The sequence below is a fragment of the Hyla sarda genome, chromosome 6, assembly GCF_029499605.1.
Source record: "Hyla sarda isolate aHylSar1 chromosome 6, aHylSar1.hap1, whole genome shotgun sequence".
NCBI classification, from domain to species: domain Eukaryota; kingdom Metazoa; phylum Chordata; class Amphibia; order Anura; family Hylidae; genus Hyla; species Hyla sarda.
Window position 1 is genome coordinate 285,323,511 of NC_079194.1, and position 17,328 is coordinate 285,340,838.

The 17,328-nt window shown below is 47.9% G+C and overlaps 1 protein-coding gene across 1 annotated transcript; it reads right to left on the reverse strand.

Annotated features, from left to right (window-relative positions):
* Nucleotides 1–517: 517 nt before the first annotated feature.
* POLR2G (RNA polymerase II subunit G) lies at nt 518–17,319 on the reverse strand. The gene is made up of 9 exons (XM_056527567.1): nt 17,013–17,319; nt 9,820–9,929; nt 5,637–5,796; nt 5,219–5,269; nt 4,148–4,213; nt 2,858–2,929; nt 1,002–1,035; nt 685–742; nt 518–653 (listed from the first exon to the last, which is right to left on the reverse strand). The coding sequence occupies exons 1-8, from the start codon at nt 17,022–17,024 to the stop codon at nt 729–731; spliced, it is 519 nt and encodes a 172-aa protein (XP_056383542.1). The 5' UTR covers nt 17,025–17,319; the 3' UTR covers nt 518–653; nt 685–728.
* Between the last annotated feature and the right edge of the window lie 9 nt (nt 17,320–17,328).

Sequence of the window (17,328 nt, forward strand, 5' to 3'; positions counted from 1 at the left end):
CTTTGCTACCTCCGCAACCAGCTCTATCTCTCGCCCCCCCCCCCCACATCCACGGCCATCATGCAGCCCGCTCCACACTGAAAAAAACAATTACCCAAGTGCAGCAACCCGCTCTATCCCAGCAACCCCAATCAGCACAGGCTGATTGACTGACCGAATTAGGACCTATTGCCCGGCCGGCATCGGTCTCAATTCAGTCGTGACGTTACGGCAGGCTGCAGCCGGCCACTAGGAGGGAGACCCCTAGTGGCCGGTTTTCAAATATAAAATAAACTATTTTAATAAAAAAAAAAAAATAACGAAAGTATATTAGAGATATGTTGTAGTACATAAGTACTACAACATATAAAAAAAATAAAAAAATTTGGTGACAGTGCCCATTTAAAAGAGATATGACAAGTTATGGATTCAATATTGCTGAGTCTGCAGTTCATGGATTACATGATCAGGACTTTTTAATTCAGTATATGATCTTTAGCTTTTTTGTGATCCATTTTTTACATACAAAAACACAGCCTTTTATCAAGTTTCTTTAATAAAATAAGATTCTATCAAGAACAGAGCTTCACATGTTCAAATATCTAAACCGATTCAGCAACAGTGCCAGCTGTAGTGCTACAAAGTGTACGCATCAGCTGAAATCTACACAATGTAAAAAAAAAAAAAAAAAAAAAAAAAAAAAAAAAAAAAAAAAAAAACGTGGTCCAAGTGGAAGAATACGATGCACATCAGCTGACCAGACCTATAGGAGACAAAAAAAAAAAAGGTTAAACATGTATTTGTAAGTTTTCTTAAATTGACTTATCAGGCTATGGGGAGGTTCATCCTACAGAAGGTGCTCCTGTTAGTCGTATCTGTCGGCATCCCACCAAAAACGGGCTGTTGACGTATACTGTTAACGGAAGCAGCGGACCCCATTGATTTCTATAGTTTGGGACCTATGTATTATAACTAGATCCTACTCTAAACTGTACTTCTGGTTAGCAAAATAAGGTACTTACCCAAATAATCATCCATCAAAGAACCAATAGCAAACTGTAAAAAAACAGAAGGAAAGTTAAAATTCAAATAAAGCTTTGCACCTATTGCCTTAAATGGGTACACTCATTAAATATTTTTTTTTATTCAATAGATTATGCCTAAATAAAAATTATTCTAATATACGTCATAAAAAAAAAAAAAAAAAAAATTTAAATAAAAACCTCTTTTACACTTTATTTTACATTTGAAATCTTGGCCACTAGGTGTCACCCTACATGGTCCAGGAATCATTCCCCCCCCCCCCCCCCCAACGTCAGGGCACGTTCGTACCACTGCTGGTCGGGCAGTGTGGTCCGAAATGCGCATCCTCAGCTCGCTGTTTCATATACCGGCAGAGAGCGAGCACCGTGCTCGTGTGCGCGCGGTGCCTAATTTAAATATCCCTGCCCCCTGCATCTCCATCTTCTCAGTGCAGGAAGATGGGTGAAAGCCGGCCGGCCAGACTTAAGATGATGTTGCGCCGGCCGGGCCACGCCCACTTCCTGCCCTCGCAAACAGCTCAACACTGAGCTACCGAAGATGCTATTAGAGAGGTAATTAAATGGAGTTTTACATAAAAAATAAATACAGGTTAGAGGTAGTTAGTGTCAGGGACAGATGGGGAGGGGGATTAGGAAAAGTTTAGTTAATGACAGCTACTCGTTAAAGGGGTACTCCGGTGAAAACCTTTTTTCTTTTAAATCAACTGGTGGCAGAAAGTTAAAAATATTTGTAAATTCCTTCTATTAAAATATCTTAATCCTTCCAGTACTTATTAGCTGCTGAATGCTACAGAGGAAATTCCTTTCTTTTTGGAACACTGATGACATCACGAGCACAGTGCTCTCTGCTGACATCTCTGTCCATTTTAGCAACCATGCATAGCAGATGCATAGCAGATGCATAGCAGATGTATGCTGAGGGCAGCATGGTGGCTCAGTGGTTAGCACTGCTGCCTTGCAGTGCTGGGGCCTTGGGTTCAAGTCCCACTAAGGACAACAATAATTAAAGAGTTATTATTATTATTATGACGTCAGCAAAGAGCACTGTGCTCGTGATGTCATCAGAGAGAATTCCAAAAAGAAAATAATTTCCACTGTAGTATTCAGCAGGTAATAAGTACAGGTAGGATTAAGATTTTTTAATAGAAGTAATTTACAAATGTGTTTAACTTTCTGGCACCAGTTGATTTAAAAGAAAAAAGGTTTTCACCGGAGTATGCCTTTAAGGTGTACCTGCCTGTATCTTTTGTCCTACAGACATGTCAAAAGTTTCAATTGTTTGGGGGCTTAAAGGGGTACTCTGCTGCTCAGCGTTTTGAACAAACTGTTCCGAACGCTGGAGCCAGTTCCGGGAGCCCCGCCCCTCATGACATCACCCCCACCCATGCAAGTCTATGGGAGAGGGCGTATAACACCCCCTCCCATAGACTTGCATTGAGGGGCGGGCATGACGTCATGAGGGGGCTATGATGTCACGAGCTCCGGGCGCCGGCTCCAGCGTTCGAAACAGTTAGTACCAAACGCTGTGCAGCGGAGTACCCCTTTAATGCTGAAACCCCCACCAAAAAATCCCATAGACTTACACTGTAGGTTTGTCTCAGTCATGTAGCAGAGTCGGGAGAGAGCACACTAGGCACGCTCTGTCTCTGGATCGTTCTAACGAGTGGTCGGGGTCTAAACACTCACCGTTTTTGTGACCGGGATAAGTAGCTGATCCCCGGGACGGGACCCCGGCTCTCAGAGTGAGGTGCGCGTGTTGTCTACCGGTACACGGCACGCGCTCCATTTAATTCTATGGGAACACCGATGATGCCCGAGTGCTAAATTGTACTTACTATGTCGTTCTTATCCACTCTGGTTCCAACAATTTTAAGTCGAATTTCATCATCCTGCTGAATAACAACATCCTACAAAAAAATTTAAAACATTTTCCATATTCTATTTTTCTAAGGTTGCATTCATTTTCTTACAAAACAGGCTAGGTCCACAATGCTTTAGTGCTGCCGTCAGAGATATGCATCAGGATCACCCTAAAATGGGTTACTGACATAAACTGTAAAAGAAGGCAATGGATGGACCCCATTCAGGACTTATGTGCAATTTAAAACAGACTGAAAAAATGCAGCAGACCATGCTTCTGGGCCATTCGGACCATTGAAAAGCATGGCACCTGTTGCCCTCTAATACAGTATATGTTGGCATCCTAATTTTTGGCAAAATGCAGAAGGATAGGGTCTGACAGGATGGATTCTGGGCACGGAATGGACGGGACAGAGGGCAATGGATGGACTGTTCGGGACAAATGCGCTATTTTAAGAGGACTAAACAGTGTAGCAGATGACAGACTTTTTATAGTTTTGCTACAGCTGGAGGCACCTTAGTTGACAAACAATGGTATAAGGAGAGATCTATCTAGGCTTGTGGAGCACAAATAAAGCTGTACCACCTCAATGACTTGTGGTGTAGGCAGCACGAAAGTGATGACAGGTTGACTTTAACCAGAGGTTTCCTAAAACGATATGACATTGGTTATTAAGGTGTAACAGCAATCACGCTCTGGCGGCAGGATATTTCTTTAAAGGAGTAATCAGTTGATGTCTGATCTCGGGGGGGGCCTGGCCGCTCTGTGCAGACACCCGGTGTTCAGAACAGATGCCAACGGAGGGGACGTAGGGTGACGGCATGAGGGGGTGTGGCATGATGTCACGACCACTGCCTCCCAAACCAAGCGTTCTGAACATTATGTGTCTGCACGGAGATCACCGGGGGGTCCCAGCAATCCGACATCTTATCCCCTATCCTTTGGAAGGGGGTAAGATGTCTAACAAAGGAGTACCCCTTTAAATTTCCAGGCAGCTTCGTATCCAGAGGCTTCCCAGAGACTTCAGTGATCAGGATACATCTGGGGAACTCAGGCAAGTTTATATCCTGATCGTTCTAATCTCAGACAAGCCTCAGGCTACAAAGTTGCTGGAAACTGAAAACACCTATTCTGGGGACAGCGTGACTACTGTTACGCTTTAATGGAAAACTTCTTGCATGGTTTTATCTACAGATAGTGTAAATATTATAAATGCTAATTAAATAAAACTGCATGTGTAAGTGTCTAACCTCAGGTGTCTTACCTCATCTACAGTCTTGTAACACGGTGGGTTAGAATTTGGATCAAACTCCATTTCAGATGGGATCGACTGAAATATAAACAGACAGTAAATATTATCTTCATGTCAGAAACACTTTTCTACACTATGCAGGACATTAGCACATGGTGAGAAAGTTAATTTTAAAGGGAAGCGGTCAGATTTGACCCTATATCACTGTTAACTCCTTAAGGACCAGGCCAATTTTCACCTTAAGGACCAGAGCATTTTCTGCACATCTGACCACTGTCACTTTAAGCATTAATAACTCTGGGATGCTTTTACTTATGAATTTGATTCAGAGACTCTTTTTTCGTGACATATTCTACTTTATCATAGTGGTAAATTTTCGTGGATACTTGCATCATTCCTTGGTGAAAAATTCAAAAATTTCATGAAAAATTAGAAAATGTTGCATTTTTCTAACTTTGAAGCTCTCTGCTTGTAAGGAAAATAGGCATTCCAAATAAATTATATATTGATTCGCATATACAATATGTCTACTTTATATTTGCATCATAATGTTGACATGATTTATCTTTTGGAAGACACCAGAGGGCTTCAAAGTTCAGCAGCAATTTGGCTGTTGCAAAACCACAACTCCAAGCATGCCCTTTGGCTGACCATGCATGCTGGGGGTTGTAGTTATGCAACAGCTTGAGGCACACTGGTTGCGAAGCTACAACTCTCAGCATGCACTTACAGCCGAAGCACATGCTGGGACTTGTAGTTATGCAACAGCTGGAGGCACACTACTGCAACTCCCAGCATGCCCTTTGGTAGTTTGTGCACGCTGGGGGGTTGTAGTTATGCAGTAGCTGGGGTTTGCACGGGGTGCCTGCTCAATGATTTCAGCAGGCATCCCAGTCCGTGCCCGGCGAGCGACGGGGACCGGAATTCCCATGGGCGTACAGGTACGCCCTTGGTCCTTAAGGGGTTAAATATCACACTATAGGGTTGAGTCCCAAGTAGTCCTAGGGGCATGCAGTATCCTAAAAGGTAGTTATGGAGCTGAAATCACAAGTTTCATTAAGAATATTAAAATAATGTACGTACATGTCTAGAGATGAAGCAGGACATAGGTCCAATTTCTGTGAACAATCCAACCTAAAAAGGAGAGAAAAAAATAAAAAATCTAATTTGCATTTCTTGACTTCATAGAAAAAGAGAACAGATTAGGGTTTGCCAACCAGGGCGCCCCAAGCTGTTGCAAAACTACAACTTCTAGAATGCCGTTGGCTGTCCGGGCATGCTGGTAGTTGTAGTTTTGCAACAGCTGGAGGCAACCTGGTTGGGAAACACTGGAATAGACAAGATTTTTAACCCGAATATCCTTCATGCTGGAAGATGCAATGGAATTGTATGCAACTGAAAAACCTGACACGCCAAAGGTTTTCTTTTTTAATAAGGAAAGGGAAACGTTAAGTTAAAAAATAGTTTTCAGTTTTTATTTTGCAGAGCAGAACACACGCACCTTGTTAACTTGGGTAACAACTGCATCTACCACTTCTCCTTTAAAGGGTCGGAAAACAATGGCCTTATACTTGACAGGATACAGCACAAAGCCCCTGCCAGGCTGGATAACGCCCGCGCCAATATTGTCAATGGTGGTAACTGCAATCACAAAACCGTACCTGAGGTAGAGGGGGCAAAGAATGAAATGTATGAAGACCAGGACAAGAAACACACAGGTTAAAGGGGTATTCCAGGGAAACACTTTTTATTTTTATTTATTTTTTTAATACCAACTGGCCCCAGAAAGTTAAACAGATTTGTCAATTACTTATATTAAAAAATCTTAATCCTTCCAGTACTTATTAGCTGCTGAATACTACAGAGGAAATTCTTTTCTTTTTGGAACACAGAGTTCTCTGCTGACATCACGAGCACAGCTCTCTCTGCTGACATCTCTGTCCATTTTAAGAACTGTCCAGAGTAGGAGCAAATCCCCATAGCGAACATATGCTGCTCTGGACAGTTCCTAAAATGGACAGAGATGTCAGCATTAAAAAGAAAATATTTTCCTCTGTAGTGTTCAGCAGCTAATAAGTAGTGGAAGGAATAAGATTTTTTAATAGAAGTAATTTACAAATCTGTTTAACTTTCTGGAACCAGTTGATTTAACCCCTTAAGGACCAACCCAAATAAACCTGTACGCCCCTGAAAGACCAGGCCTGTCTGGGGATGTCTGTCTTTATTAGAGAATAACTCTGGTAATGTTTTGCCAATCACGAAAATTCTGACATTGTTTTTTTTGTCACAAGTCGCCCTTCATGTACATAGTAAAAGTAAGCCGATATCATTTGTTTTTTTTTTACAATGCAAAAAATCATGACATTTTCTAAAAAAATACGATTTTTTGCTATTTTAACACTAATAGGTTGCATATATTTATACATACTGACCAAATAGTTTATGAAACTTATACTTTCAGATGTCTACTTTATTTTGACAGCATTTTTCTGTTTTTAATTAACATGAAATGAATTAGAAGCCTAACAATTGAACTTGAAATTTTGAAAATGTGAAAAGTACATCTTTTTTTTGTGTGATTTGCAAGGTTTGCAGAAATTTTAAAGGTAGTAGAACATAGGAACACCCCCCAAATTACCCAATTTTAAAAACTAGACCCCTGAAGGTATTCGCTAGGGGGTACAGTGAGTATTTTAAAACCATCGTCTTTTGGCAGGAATTATTACAATGTCAGTGTTAAAAATGCGAAATTTGCCTTTTTCACAAATGCATCATTTGTGGGACATATTTTGTGTACATCACTTCTGATATTGCAAGAAATGTACCCTATATTTTATTGAGCTGCTCGGCCTGTGTTTGGAAATACCCCCGCTTAGGCCATATTTGGTTCCTTGGCCGCGTGGTAGGACCCCAAAGGAGAGGAGCCTCCTTTGTCTTTCAGGGCATCATTATATGAATAATCCCCATTCATACTGCATTTCTGCAGTACAGGTGTCCGTTGTCATGTCAAAAAAGGGATCCAATGTATACTGTACCCGTCTCATTCAGAAATGAATGGAGCTGCTACAGTATACGTCAGCATCACTCTTTTTGACGTGATGCTGACGGATACCTCTAACACTGCGGAAACACAGTATGAATGGGACGCAGTGTAGGGTCACATAGAGCGCATCCGCAGCTTATTTCACACCGCGGATGCCCCCGGCAGTCAAAAGGGCGAGATCACTGCTGTGGCTGGGTAGCTCAGTATGTCCGCTCATGACTGCCAGCAGGGAGCTCATTATTGTGACTGTTGGCGGGCATCCGCAGCATGTAATATGCTGCGGATGTGTGCCGTGTGATCCTACACATTATACATTTTTATTTTTTACTATATTTATTTAATAAATGTGTTTTTATTTTATTTTTTACACTTTTTTTATACTTCTTGTTTTTATACACTTTTATTTATTTCATTTATTTTTTCACTTTTTCTTAATGCTTTGGAATACTTAGTATTCCAAAGCATTGCAGGTATATGCTGCCTGCTAGTTTTACACTAGCAGTCAGCATATGGGGATGTGCCTCAGGCACGTCCTCACAGGCAATAACTGGGGCAGACCTGGGGGTCCTTGTAAAGACCCCCGGCTGCCCAGGTAAGCAGCAGCACCCCGCGATCATTGCTGGATGCTACAGGAGAGAGACAGGGAGCCCCCTCCCTCTGTCAAAACTCCTTACAGCTCGCGGTCACTTCCAACCGTGGCTGTAAGGGTTAAACTGCTGGGACCGAAGATTACACACAGCACCCCGCGATCGCGCTGCGGGGTGCTGCAGGGGTGACAGAGGGAGCTCCCTCCCTCTGTCATAACACTTACAGCCAGCGGTCACTTACAACCGCGGCTGTAAGGGTTAAACTGCCGGGACCGAAGTTTACTTCGGTCCCGACACTGCGGCAGGGTCCCGGCTGTGTGTTACAGCCGAGTCCCTGCCTCGATCTCGTGGGTGCACTGGGTAGCACCCACGAGAGCCATGGACGAGTATACACGTCCTGGTGCGGGAACGTTCATCCTGCCTGGACGTGTATACACGTCCATGGTCGTTAAGGGGTTAAAAAAATAATAAAAAAGTGTACCCATTTAAACACACAGGAGCTCTAATGTGGCATTGAATTAGACAAGCCAGCCATCATTCCTCATGCATATGATCCATGACTGTCTCCAGTTTACCGGCTATCCTTCCTTAGCCCTACCTGGGAACTACAGAAAAGAGGCCACACTTACTGGTCAATGGTACAAGTTAGACACCTATTCCCACCAGGGTGCAGATCAGCCACAATGCTATATGGAGGAGGTCACACAGGTGCAAAATACGGATAAACAACCACTCACACGTCTACTATTGGGGTGGGGGGTGGGAGAGCGGCTGCTAAGTATTATAGTTGCACATAGATAAGGCATATATACAGGGTGCTAGTTATATGATAGCGTGTAGTGCACCCTGCTGGATTACAACCTATTAGTGACACCCATACTATCTTCTATGTGCAACCCACAAAGCACTGACACTCTGGGCTCCCCCAGCATCACCAGGCCAGACCACATCAAGCCAGCATGGTGCACTACACGCTATCATGTAACTGGCACCCTGCATATGCCTTATCCATGTGCAACTAGAAGGCTAGGTTCAGACTACGGAATTTCCTCCTGCAATTACGCTATGAAATTACAGGCAGAAATTCCGCTTGCTAAAATGTATAGTGTAGTCAATGAGTTTCCGTTCACAAATTCACACTTCACAATTTCCGCTTCACAAATTCCGAACAGAAAATCCGCTTGGAAATTTCCGCCTGAAGAATGGCGTTGCTCATTCTTCAGGCGGAAATACTCGCAGAACACGTTGCAGTCTATTGGAGACTGCAGTGTCCGCACGGTCCTAGTGCCGAATGATTCAGTCCGCACGGCCACACTCGGAAACTCTGGGTGGAAATTTTCTGCCCGGAGATTCCGCATTGTGAACCTAGCCTAATACTAAGCAGCTACATCCCCTCATGAATAGTAGTGTATTGCAAGCTCACTTAGATCCTTACACTTGCCGTTTTTATCAGCTTCCAGGACTGACTGGAACTGCCTATGGATGACTCTATATTTTATTTAAAGCAGAACTCCGGGATATAACAACTTATCCCCTTTCCTAAGGATAGAGGATAAGTGTCAGATTGCGGGGGTCCGACCGCTGGGGCCCTCCGCGATCTCCTGTATGGGGCCCCAGCTCTCTGCATGATAGGGGCGTGTCGACCACTGCACAAAGCGGCTGCCAAAACTTTGAGTCAAAGATATCCGACAGCAGCGCTTCGGCTACCCCTCTGAGCTGCATGGAGGGGGCGTGTTGGCAGCCACTTCATGCGGTGGTCGACGCGCCCCGATCATGCAGAGAGCCGGGGCCTCATACGGGAGGTCACGTGTATTCTTTTCACTGTCTTAAAGGAGATCTCTGGGATTTAGCAACGTATCCCCAATCCTAAGGATAGAGGATAAGTGTCAGATCGCGGGGGGTCCGACCGCTGGGGCGGTCGGACCCCCCGCGATCTGACACTTACCCCCTATCCTTAGGATAGGGCATACATTGCTAAATCCCAGAGATCTCCTTTAAGAAAGCGAAAAGAATACAAAACTCCAGCAGTAACACTTCTTACCAGTGACACTTACTTGCCAGTACATGTCCCTTCCACCTCAGTGAAAAGCTTCTGCTTCACTGTATTAAGAAGATTTGGTCCAAAATATCTTGGGTGCAGGAGAATTTCATGTTCCAATGAGATCTATGGCAAAATAACATTCAAATAATATCTATTAAGGCATGTGTTTCCCATAACCTGCAAAGACATCCCAGATAAACTGCATTTCTCATCAGGGGTGAGGAACCTCGCATAATCTGGTCTGGCCCACCATAGACCAGTGGTTTCCCATCAAAGTGCCATAGCATTCCAGTTGGAAGATGCTGATAGGACGCACTAGGACATCTGGACCATAGCAACATCACATGTGTCCTACTGCAATCCAGGATGTGAAACCTCTGGGGTGGAGTTTCCAGGTTTCCTACAGCTTTTGCAAAACCACAACTCCCAGCACGCCTAGACAACATAGAGGGGGGGGGGAGGGAATGCAACTTTCAGGTGGAGGGGTTCTACCTACAGGAGGTAAGCTACATACAGGATGGGGGGGTCCTACCTACAGGAGAAGAGCTACATACAGGATGGGGGGGTCCTACCTACAGGAAAAGAGCTACATACAGGATGGAGGGGTCCTACCTACAGGAGAAGAGCTACATACAGGATGGGGGGGTCCTACCTACAGGAGAAGAGCTACATACAGGATGGGGGGGTCCTACCTACAGGAGAAGAGCTACATACAGGATGGAGGGGTCCTACCTACAGGAGAAGAGCTACATACAGGATGGAGGGGTCCTTCCTACAGGAGAAGAGCTACATACAGGATGGAGGGGTCCTACCTACAGGAGAAGAGCTACATACAGGATGGAGGGGTCCTACCTACAGGAGGTAAGCTACATACAGGATGGGGGGGTCCTACCTACAGGAGAAGAGCTACATACAGGATGGAGGGGTCCTACCTACAGGAGAAGAGCTACATACAGGATGGAGGGGTCCTACCTACAGAAGAAGAGCTACATACAGGATGGAGGGGTCCTTCCTATAGGAGAAGAGCTACATACAGGATGGAGGGGTCCTACCTACAGGAGAAGAGCTACATACAGGATGGAGGGGTCCTACCTACAGGAGGTAAGCTACATACAGGATGGGGGGGGGGGTCCTACCTACAGGAGAAGAGCTACATACAGGATGGAGGGGTCCTACCTACAGGAGGTAAGCTACATACAGGATGGGGGGGGTCCTACCTACAGGAGAAGAGCTACATACAGGATGGAGGGGTCCTACCTACAGGAGAAGAGCTACATACAGGATGGAGGGGTCCTACCTACAGGAGGTAAGCTACATACAGGATGGGGGGGGGTCCTACCTACAGGAGAAGAGCTACAAACAGGATGGAGGGGGGGGGTGTCCTACAGGAGGTAAGCTACATACAGGATGGAGGGGGGGGGGTCCTACCTACAGGAGGTAAGCTACATACAGGATGGAGGGGTCCTACCTACAGGAGAAGAGCTACATACAGGATGGAGGGGTCCTACCTACAGGAGGTAAGCTACATACAGGATGGGGGGGGGGTCCTACCTACAGGAGAAGAGCTACATAGAGGATGGAGGGGTCCTACCTACAGGAGAAGAGCTACATACAGGATGGGGGGGTCCTACCTACAGGAGGTAAGCTACATACAGGATGGAGGGGTCCTACCTACAGGAGAAGAGCTACATACAGGATGTGGAGTCCTACCTACAGGAGAAGAGCTACATACAGGATGGAGGGGTCCTACCTACAGGAGAAGAGCTACATACAGGATGGAGGGGTCCTACCTACAGGAGAAGAGCTACATACAGGATGGAGGGGTCCTACCTACAGGAGGTAAGCTACATACAGGATGGGGGGGTCCTACCTACAGGTGAAGAGCTACAAACAGGATGGAGCGGGGGGGGGGGGGGTGTCCTACAGGAGGTAAGCTACATACAGGATGGAGGGGGGTCCTACCTACAGGAGGTAAGCTACACACAGGATGGAGGGGTCCTACCTACAGGAGAAGAGCTACACACAGGATGGAGGGGTCCTACCTACAGGAGAAGAGCTACACACAGGATGGAGGGGTCCTACCTACAGGAGAAGAGCTACACACAGGATGGAGGGGTCCTACCTACAGGAGAAGAGCTACACACAGGATGGAGGGGTCCTACCTACAGGAGAAGAGCTACACACAGGATGGAGGGGTCCTACCTACAGGAGAAGAGCTACACACAGGATGGAGGGGTCCTACCTACAGGAGAAGAGCTACACACAGGATGGAGGGGTCCTACCTACAGGAGAAGAGCTACACACAGGATGGAGGGGTCCTACCTACAGGAGAAGAGCTACACACAGGATGGAGGGGGGGGGGGTCCTACCTACAGGAGAAGAGCTACATACAGGATGGGGAGGGTCCTACCTACAGGATGTGGAGGGGTCCTACCTACAGGAGAAGATCTACATACAGGATGTGGAGGGGTCCTACCTACAGGAGAAGAGCTACATACAGGATGGGGAGGGGTCCTACCTACAGGAGAAGAGCTACATTCAGGATGGGGAGGGGTCCTACCTACAGGAGAAGAGCTACATACAGGATGTGGGGGTCCTACCTACAGGAGGTATGCTACATACAGGATGGAGGGGGGGTCCTACCTACAGGAGAAGAGCTACATACAGGATGGGGAGGGGTCCTACCTACAGGAGAAGAGCTACATACAGGATGGAGGGGGGTCCTACCTACAGGAGGTAAGCTACATACAGGATGGAGGGGGGGTCCTACCTACAGGAGGTAAGCTACATACAGGATGGAGGGGGGGTCCTACCTACAGGAGAAGAGCTACATACAGGATGAGGAGGGGTCCTACCTACAGGAGAAGAGCTACATACAGGATGGAGGGGGGGTCCTACCTACAGGAGAAGAGCTACATACAGGATGAGGAGGGGTCCTACCTACAGGAGAAGAGCTACATACAGGATGGGGAGGGGTCCTACCTACAGGAGAAAAGCTACATACAGGATGGGGAGGGGTCCTACCTACAGGAGAAGAGCTACATACAGGATGTGGGGGTCCTACCTACAGGAGGTAAGCTACATACAGGATGGGGAGGGGTCCTACCTACAGGAGAAGAGCTACATACAGGATGGAGGGGTCCTACCTACAGGAGGTAAGCTACATACAGGATGGAGGGGGGTCCTACCTACAGGAGAAGAGCTACATACAGGATGGAGGGGGGTCCTACCTACAGGAGAAGAGCTACATACAGGATGGGGAGGGTCCTACCTACAGGAGAAGAGCTACATACAGGATGGAGGGGTCCTACCTACAGGAGGTAAGCTACATACAGGATGGAGGGGGGGTCCTACCTACAGGAGGTAAGCTACATACAGGATGGAGGGGTCCTACCTACAGGAGGTAAGCTACATACAGGATGGAGGGGTCCTACCTACAGGAGAAGAGCTACATACAGGATGGAGGGGTCCTACCTACAGGAGGTAAGCTACATACAGGATGGGGGGGTCCTACCTACAGGAGAAGAGCTACATAGAGGATGGAGGGGTCCTACCTACAGAAGAAGAGCTACATACAGGATGTGGAGTCCTACCTACAGGAGAAGAGCTACATACAGGATGGGGGGGTCCCACCTACAGGAGGTAAGCTACATACAGGATGGAGGGGTCCTACCTACAGGAGAAGAGCTACATACAGGATGGAGGGGTCCTACCTACAGGAGGTAAGCTACATACAGGATGGGGGGGTCCTACCTACAGATGAAGAGCTACAAACAGGATGGAGCGGGGGGGGGGTGTCCTACAGGAGGTAAGCTACATACAGGATGGAGGGGGGTCCTACCTACAGGAGGTAAGCTACACACAGGATGGAGGGGTCCTACCTACAGGAGAAGAGCTACACACAGGATGGAGGGGTCCTACCTACAGGAGAAGAGCTACACACAGGATGGAGGGGTCCTACCTACAGGAGAAGAGCTACACACAGGATGGAGGGGTCCTACCTACAGGAGAAGAGCTACACACAGGATGGAGAGGTCCTACCTACAGGAGAAGAGCTACACACAGGATGGAGGGGTCCTACCTACAGGAGAAGAGCTACACACAGGATGGAGGGGTCCTACCTACAGGAGAAGAGCTACACACAGGATGGAGGGGTCCTACCTACAGGAGAAGAGCTACACACAAGATGTAAGGGTCCTACCTACAGGAGAAGAGCTACACACAGGATGAAGGGGTCCTACCTACAGGAGAAGAGCTACACACAGGATGGAGGGGTCCTACCTACAGGAGAAGAGCTACATACAGGATGGAGGGGGGGGGTCCTACCTACAGGAGAAGAGCTACATACAGGATGGGGAGGGTCCTACCTACAGGATGTGGAGGGGTCCTACCTACAGGAGAAGATCTACATACAGGATGTGGAGGGGTCCTACCTACAGGAGAAGAGCTACATACAGGATGGGGAGGGGTCCTACCTACAGGAGAAGAGCTACATACAGGATGGGGAGGGGTCCTACCTACAGGAGAAGAGCTACATACAGGATGTGGGGGTCCTACCTACAGGAGGTAAGCTACATACAGGATGGAGGGGGGGTCCTACCTACAGGAGAAGAGCTACATACAGGATGGGGAGGGGTCCTACCTACAGGAGAAGAGCTACATACAGGATGGAGGGGGGTCCTACCTACAGGAGGTAAGCTACATACAGGATGGAGGGGGGGTCCTACCTACAGGAGGTAAGCTACATACAGGATGGAGGGGGGGTCCTACCTACAGGAGAAGAGCTACATACAGGATGAGGAGGGGTCCTACCTACAGGAGAAGAGCTACATACAGGATGGAGGGGGGGTCCTACCTACAGGAGAAGAGCTACATACAGGATGAGGAGGGGTCTTACCTACAGGAGAAGAGCTACATACAGGATGGGGAGGGGTCCTACCTACAGGAGAAGAGCTACATACAGGATGGGGAGGGGTCCTACCTACAGGAGAAGAGCTACATACAGGATGTGGGGGTCCTACCTACAGGAGGTAAGCTATATACAGGATGGGGAGGGGTCCTACCTACAGGAGAAGAGCTACATACAGGATGGAGGGGTCCTACCTACAGGAGGTAAGCTACATACAGGATGGAGGGGGGTCCTACCTACAGGAGAAGAGCTACATACAGGATGGAGGGGGGTCCTACCTACAGGAGAAGAGCTACATACAGGATGGGGAGGGTCCTACCTACAGGAGAAGAGCTACATACAGGATGGAGGGGTCCTACCTACAGGAGGTAAGCTACATACAGGATGGAGGGGGGGTCCTACCTACAGGAGGTAAGCTACATACAGGATGGAGGGGTCCTACCTACAGGAGGTAAGCTACATACAGGATGGAGGGGTCCTACCTACAGGAGAAGAGCTACATACAGGATGGAGGGGTCCTACCTACAGGAGGTAAGCTACATACAGGATGGGGGGGTCCTACCTACAGGAGAAGAGCTACATAGAGGATGGAGGGGTCCTACCTACAGGAGAAGAGCTACATACAGGATGTGGAGTCCTACCTACAGGAGAAGAGCTACATACAGGATGGGGGGGTCCTACCTACAGGAGGTAAGCTACATACAGGATGGAGGGGTCCTACCTACAGGAGAAGAGCTACATACAGGATGGAGGGGTCCTACCTACAGGAGGTAAGCTACATACAGGATGGAGGGGTCCTACCTACAGGAGAAGAGCTACATACAGGATGGGGAGGGTCCTACCTACAGGATGTGGAGGGGTCCTACCTACAGGAGAAGATCTACATACAGGATGTGGAGGGGTCCTACCTACAGGAGAAGAGCTACACACAGGATGGAGGGGTCCTACCTACAGGAGAAGAGCTACACACAGGATGGAGGGGTCCTACCTACAGGAGAAGAGCTACACACAGGATGGAGGGGTCCTACCTACAGGAGAAGAGCTACACACAGGATGGAGGGGTCCTACCTACAGGAGAAGAGCTACACACAGGATGGAGGGGTCCTACCTACAGGAGAAGAGCTACATACAGGATGGGGAGGGTCCTACCTACAGGATGTGGAGGGGTCCTACCTACAGGAGAAGATCTACATACAGGATGTGGAGGGGTCCTACCTACAGGAGAAGAGCTACATACAGGATGGGGAGGGGTCCTACCTACAGGAGAAGAGCTACATACAGGATGGGGAGGGGTCCTACCTACAGGAGAAGAGCTACATACAGGATGTGGGGGTCCTACCTACAGGAGGTAAGCTACATACAGGATGGGGAGGGGTCCTACCTACAGGAGGTAAGCTACATACAGGATGGGGAGGGGTCCTACCTACAGGAGAAGAGCTACATACAGGATGGAGGGGTCCTACCTACAGGAGGTAAGCTACATACAGGATGGGGGGGGGTCCTACCTACAGGAGAAGAGCTACATACAGGATGGAGGGGGGTCCTACCTACAGGAGAAGAGCTACATACAGGATGAGGAGGGGTCCTACCTACAGGAGAAGAGCTACATACAGGATGGGGAGGGTCCTACCTACAGGAGAAGAGCTACATACAGGATGGAGGGGTCCTACCTACAGGAGAAGAGCTACATACAGGATGGAGGGGGGGTCCTACCTACAGGAGGTAAGCTACATACAGGATGGAGGGGTCCTACCTACAGGAGGTAAGCTACATACAGGATGGAGGGGTCCTACCTACAGGAGAAGAGCTACATACAGGATGGGGAGGGGTCCTACCTACAGGAGAAGAGCTACATACAGGATGGAGGGGGGGTCCTACCTACAGGAGGTAAGCTACATACAGGATGGAGGGGTCCTACCTACAGGAGGTAAGCTACATACAGGATGGAGGGCAACTTTAAGGATCTCAACTAGAGGACCCCCTTGAAAGTATTTCTCCCCCAGTTTATAGGACCCCTTGAAGGTAGTAGTACCCCCTGTTTGTAGGACTCCTTGAACAGGACATCCCTGAAGGTAGTTTACCCCGTTTATAAGACTTTCTGTAGGTAGCTTGTCCCTAGCTCCCCTCTATAGTTAGTTTGCCCCCTGATAGATAGGACTCCCTCTGAGAGTACAGTGCCCCCTAAAGGTAGGAATGTCCTGTAGATAGGACCCAGATGTCAGACCCCCACTTGTTATGCATCTTGGTATGACCCTTGTACGGTTTTACGATCTATACATAATCCTGTAAACACTCACATGATAAAACATAGCGCACAGGGAGCTCTTCCGAACACTGCGCTGCACAGGAAGCTGCGTCTGTGTCCACTCTCCGAAACAATAAAGCTTGTTCAAAAAGCAGGGCGGCGTTTCCGCTCCGTGTGTCACACCGCGACGGAAGTGACGTAGCGGCGGCGATGTGAGGGGTGAATGTTCCGGCTCCGCTTGATCCGCCTTACGGGCCCCCGAGAGCCCCTACAGAAAAGACGACAGACACGGCGGACACCGAGGCCTCGAGAGCGCCTGCACAATTCCCCCCCCCAACCCCAGTGAGGCGGCTTCACAGAGGACCTCG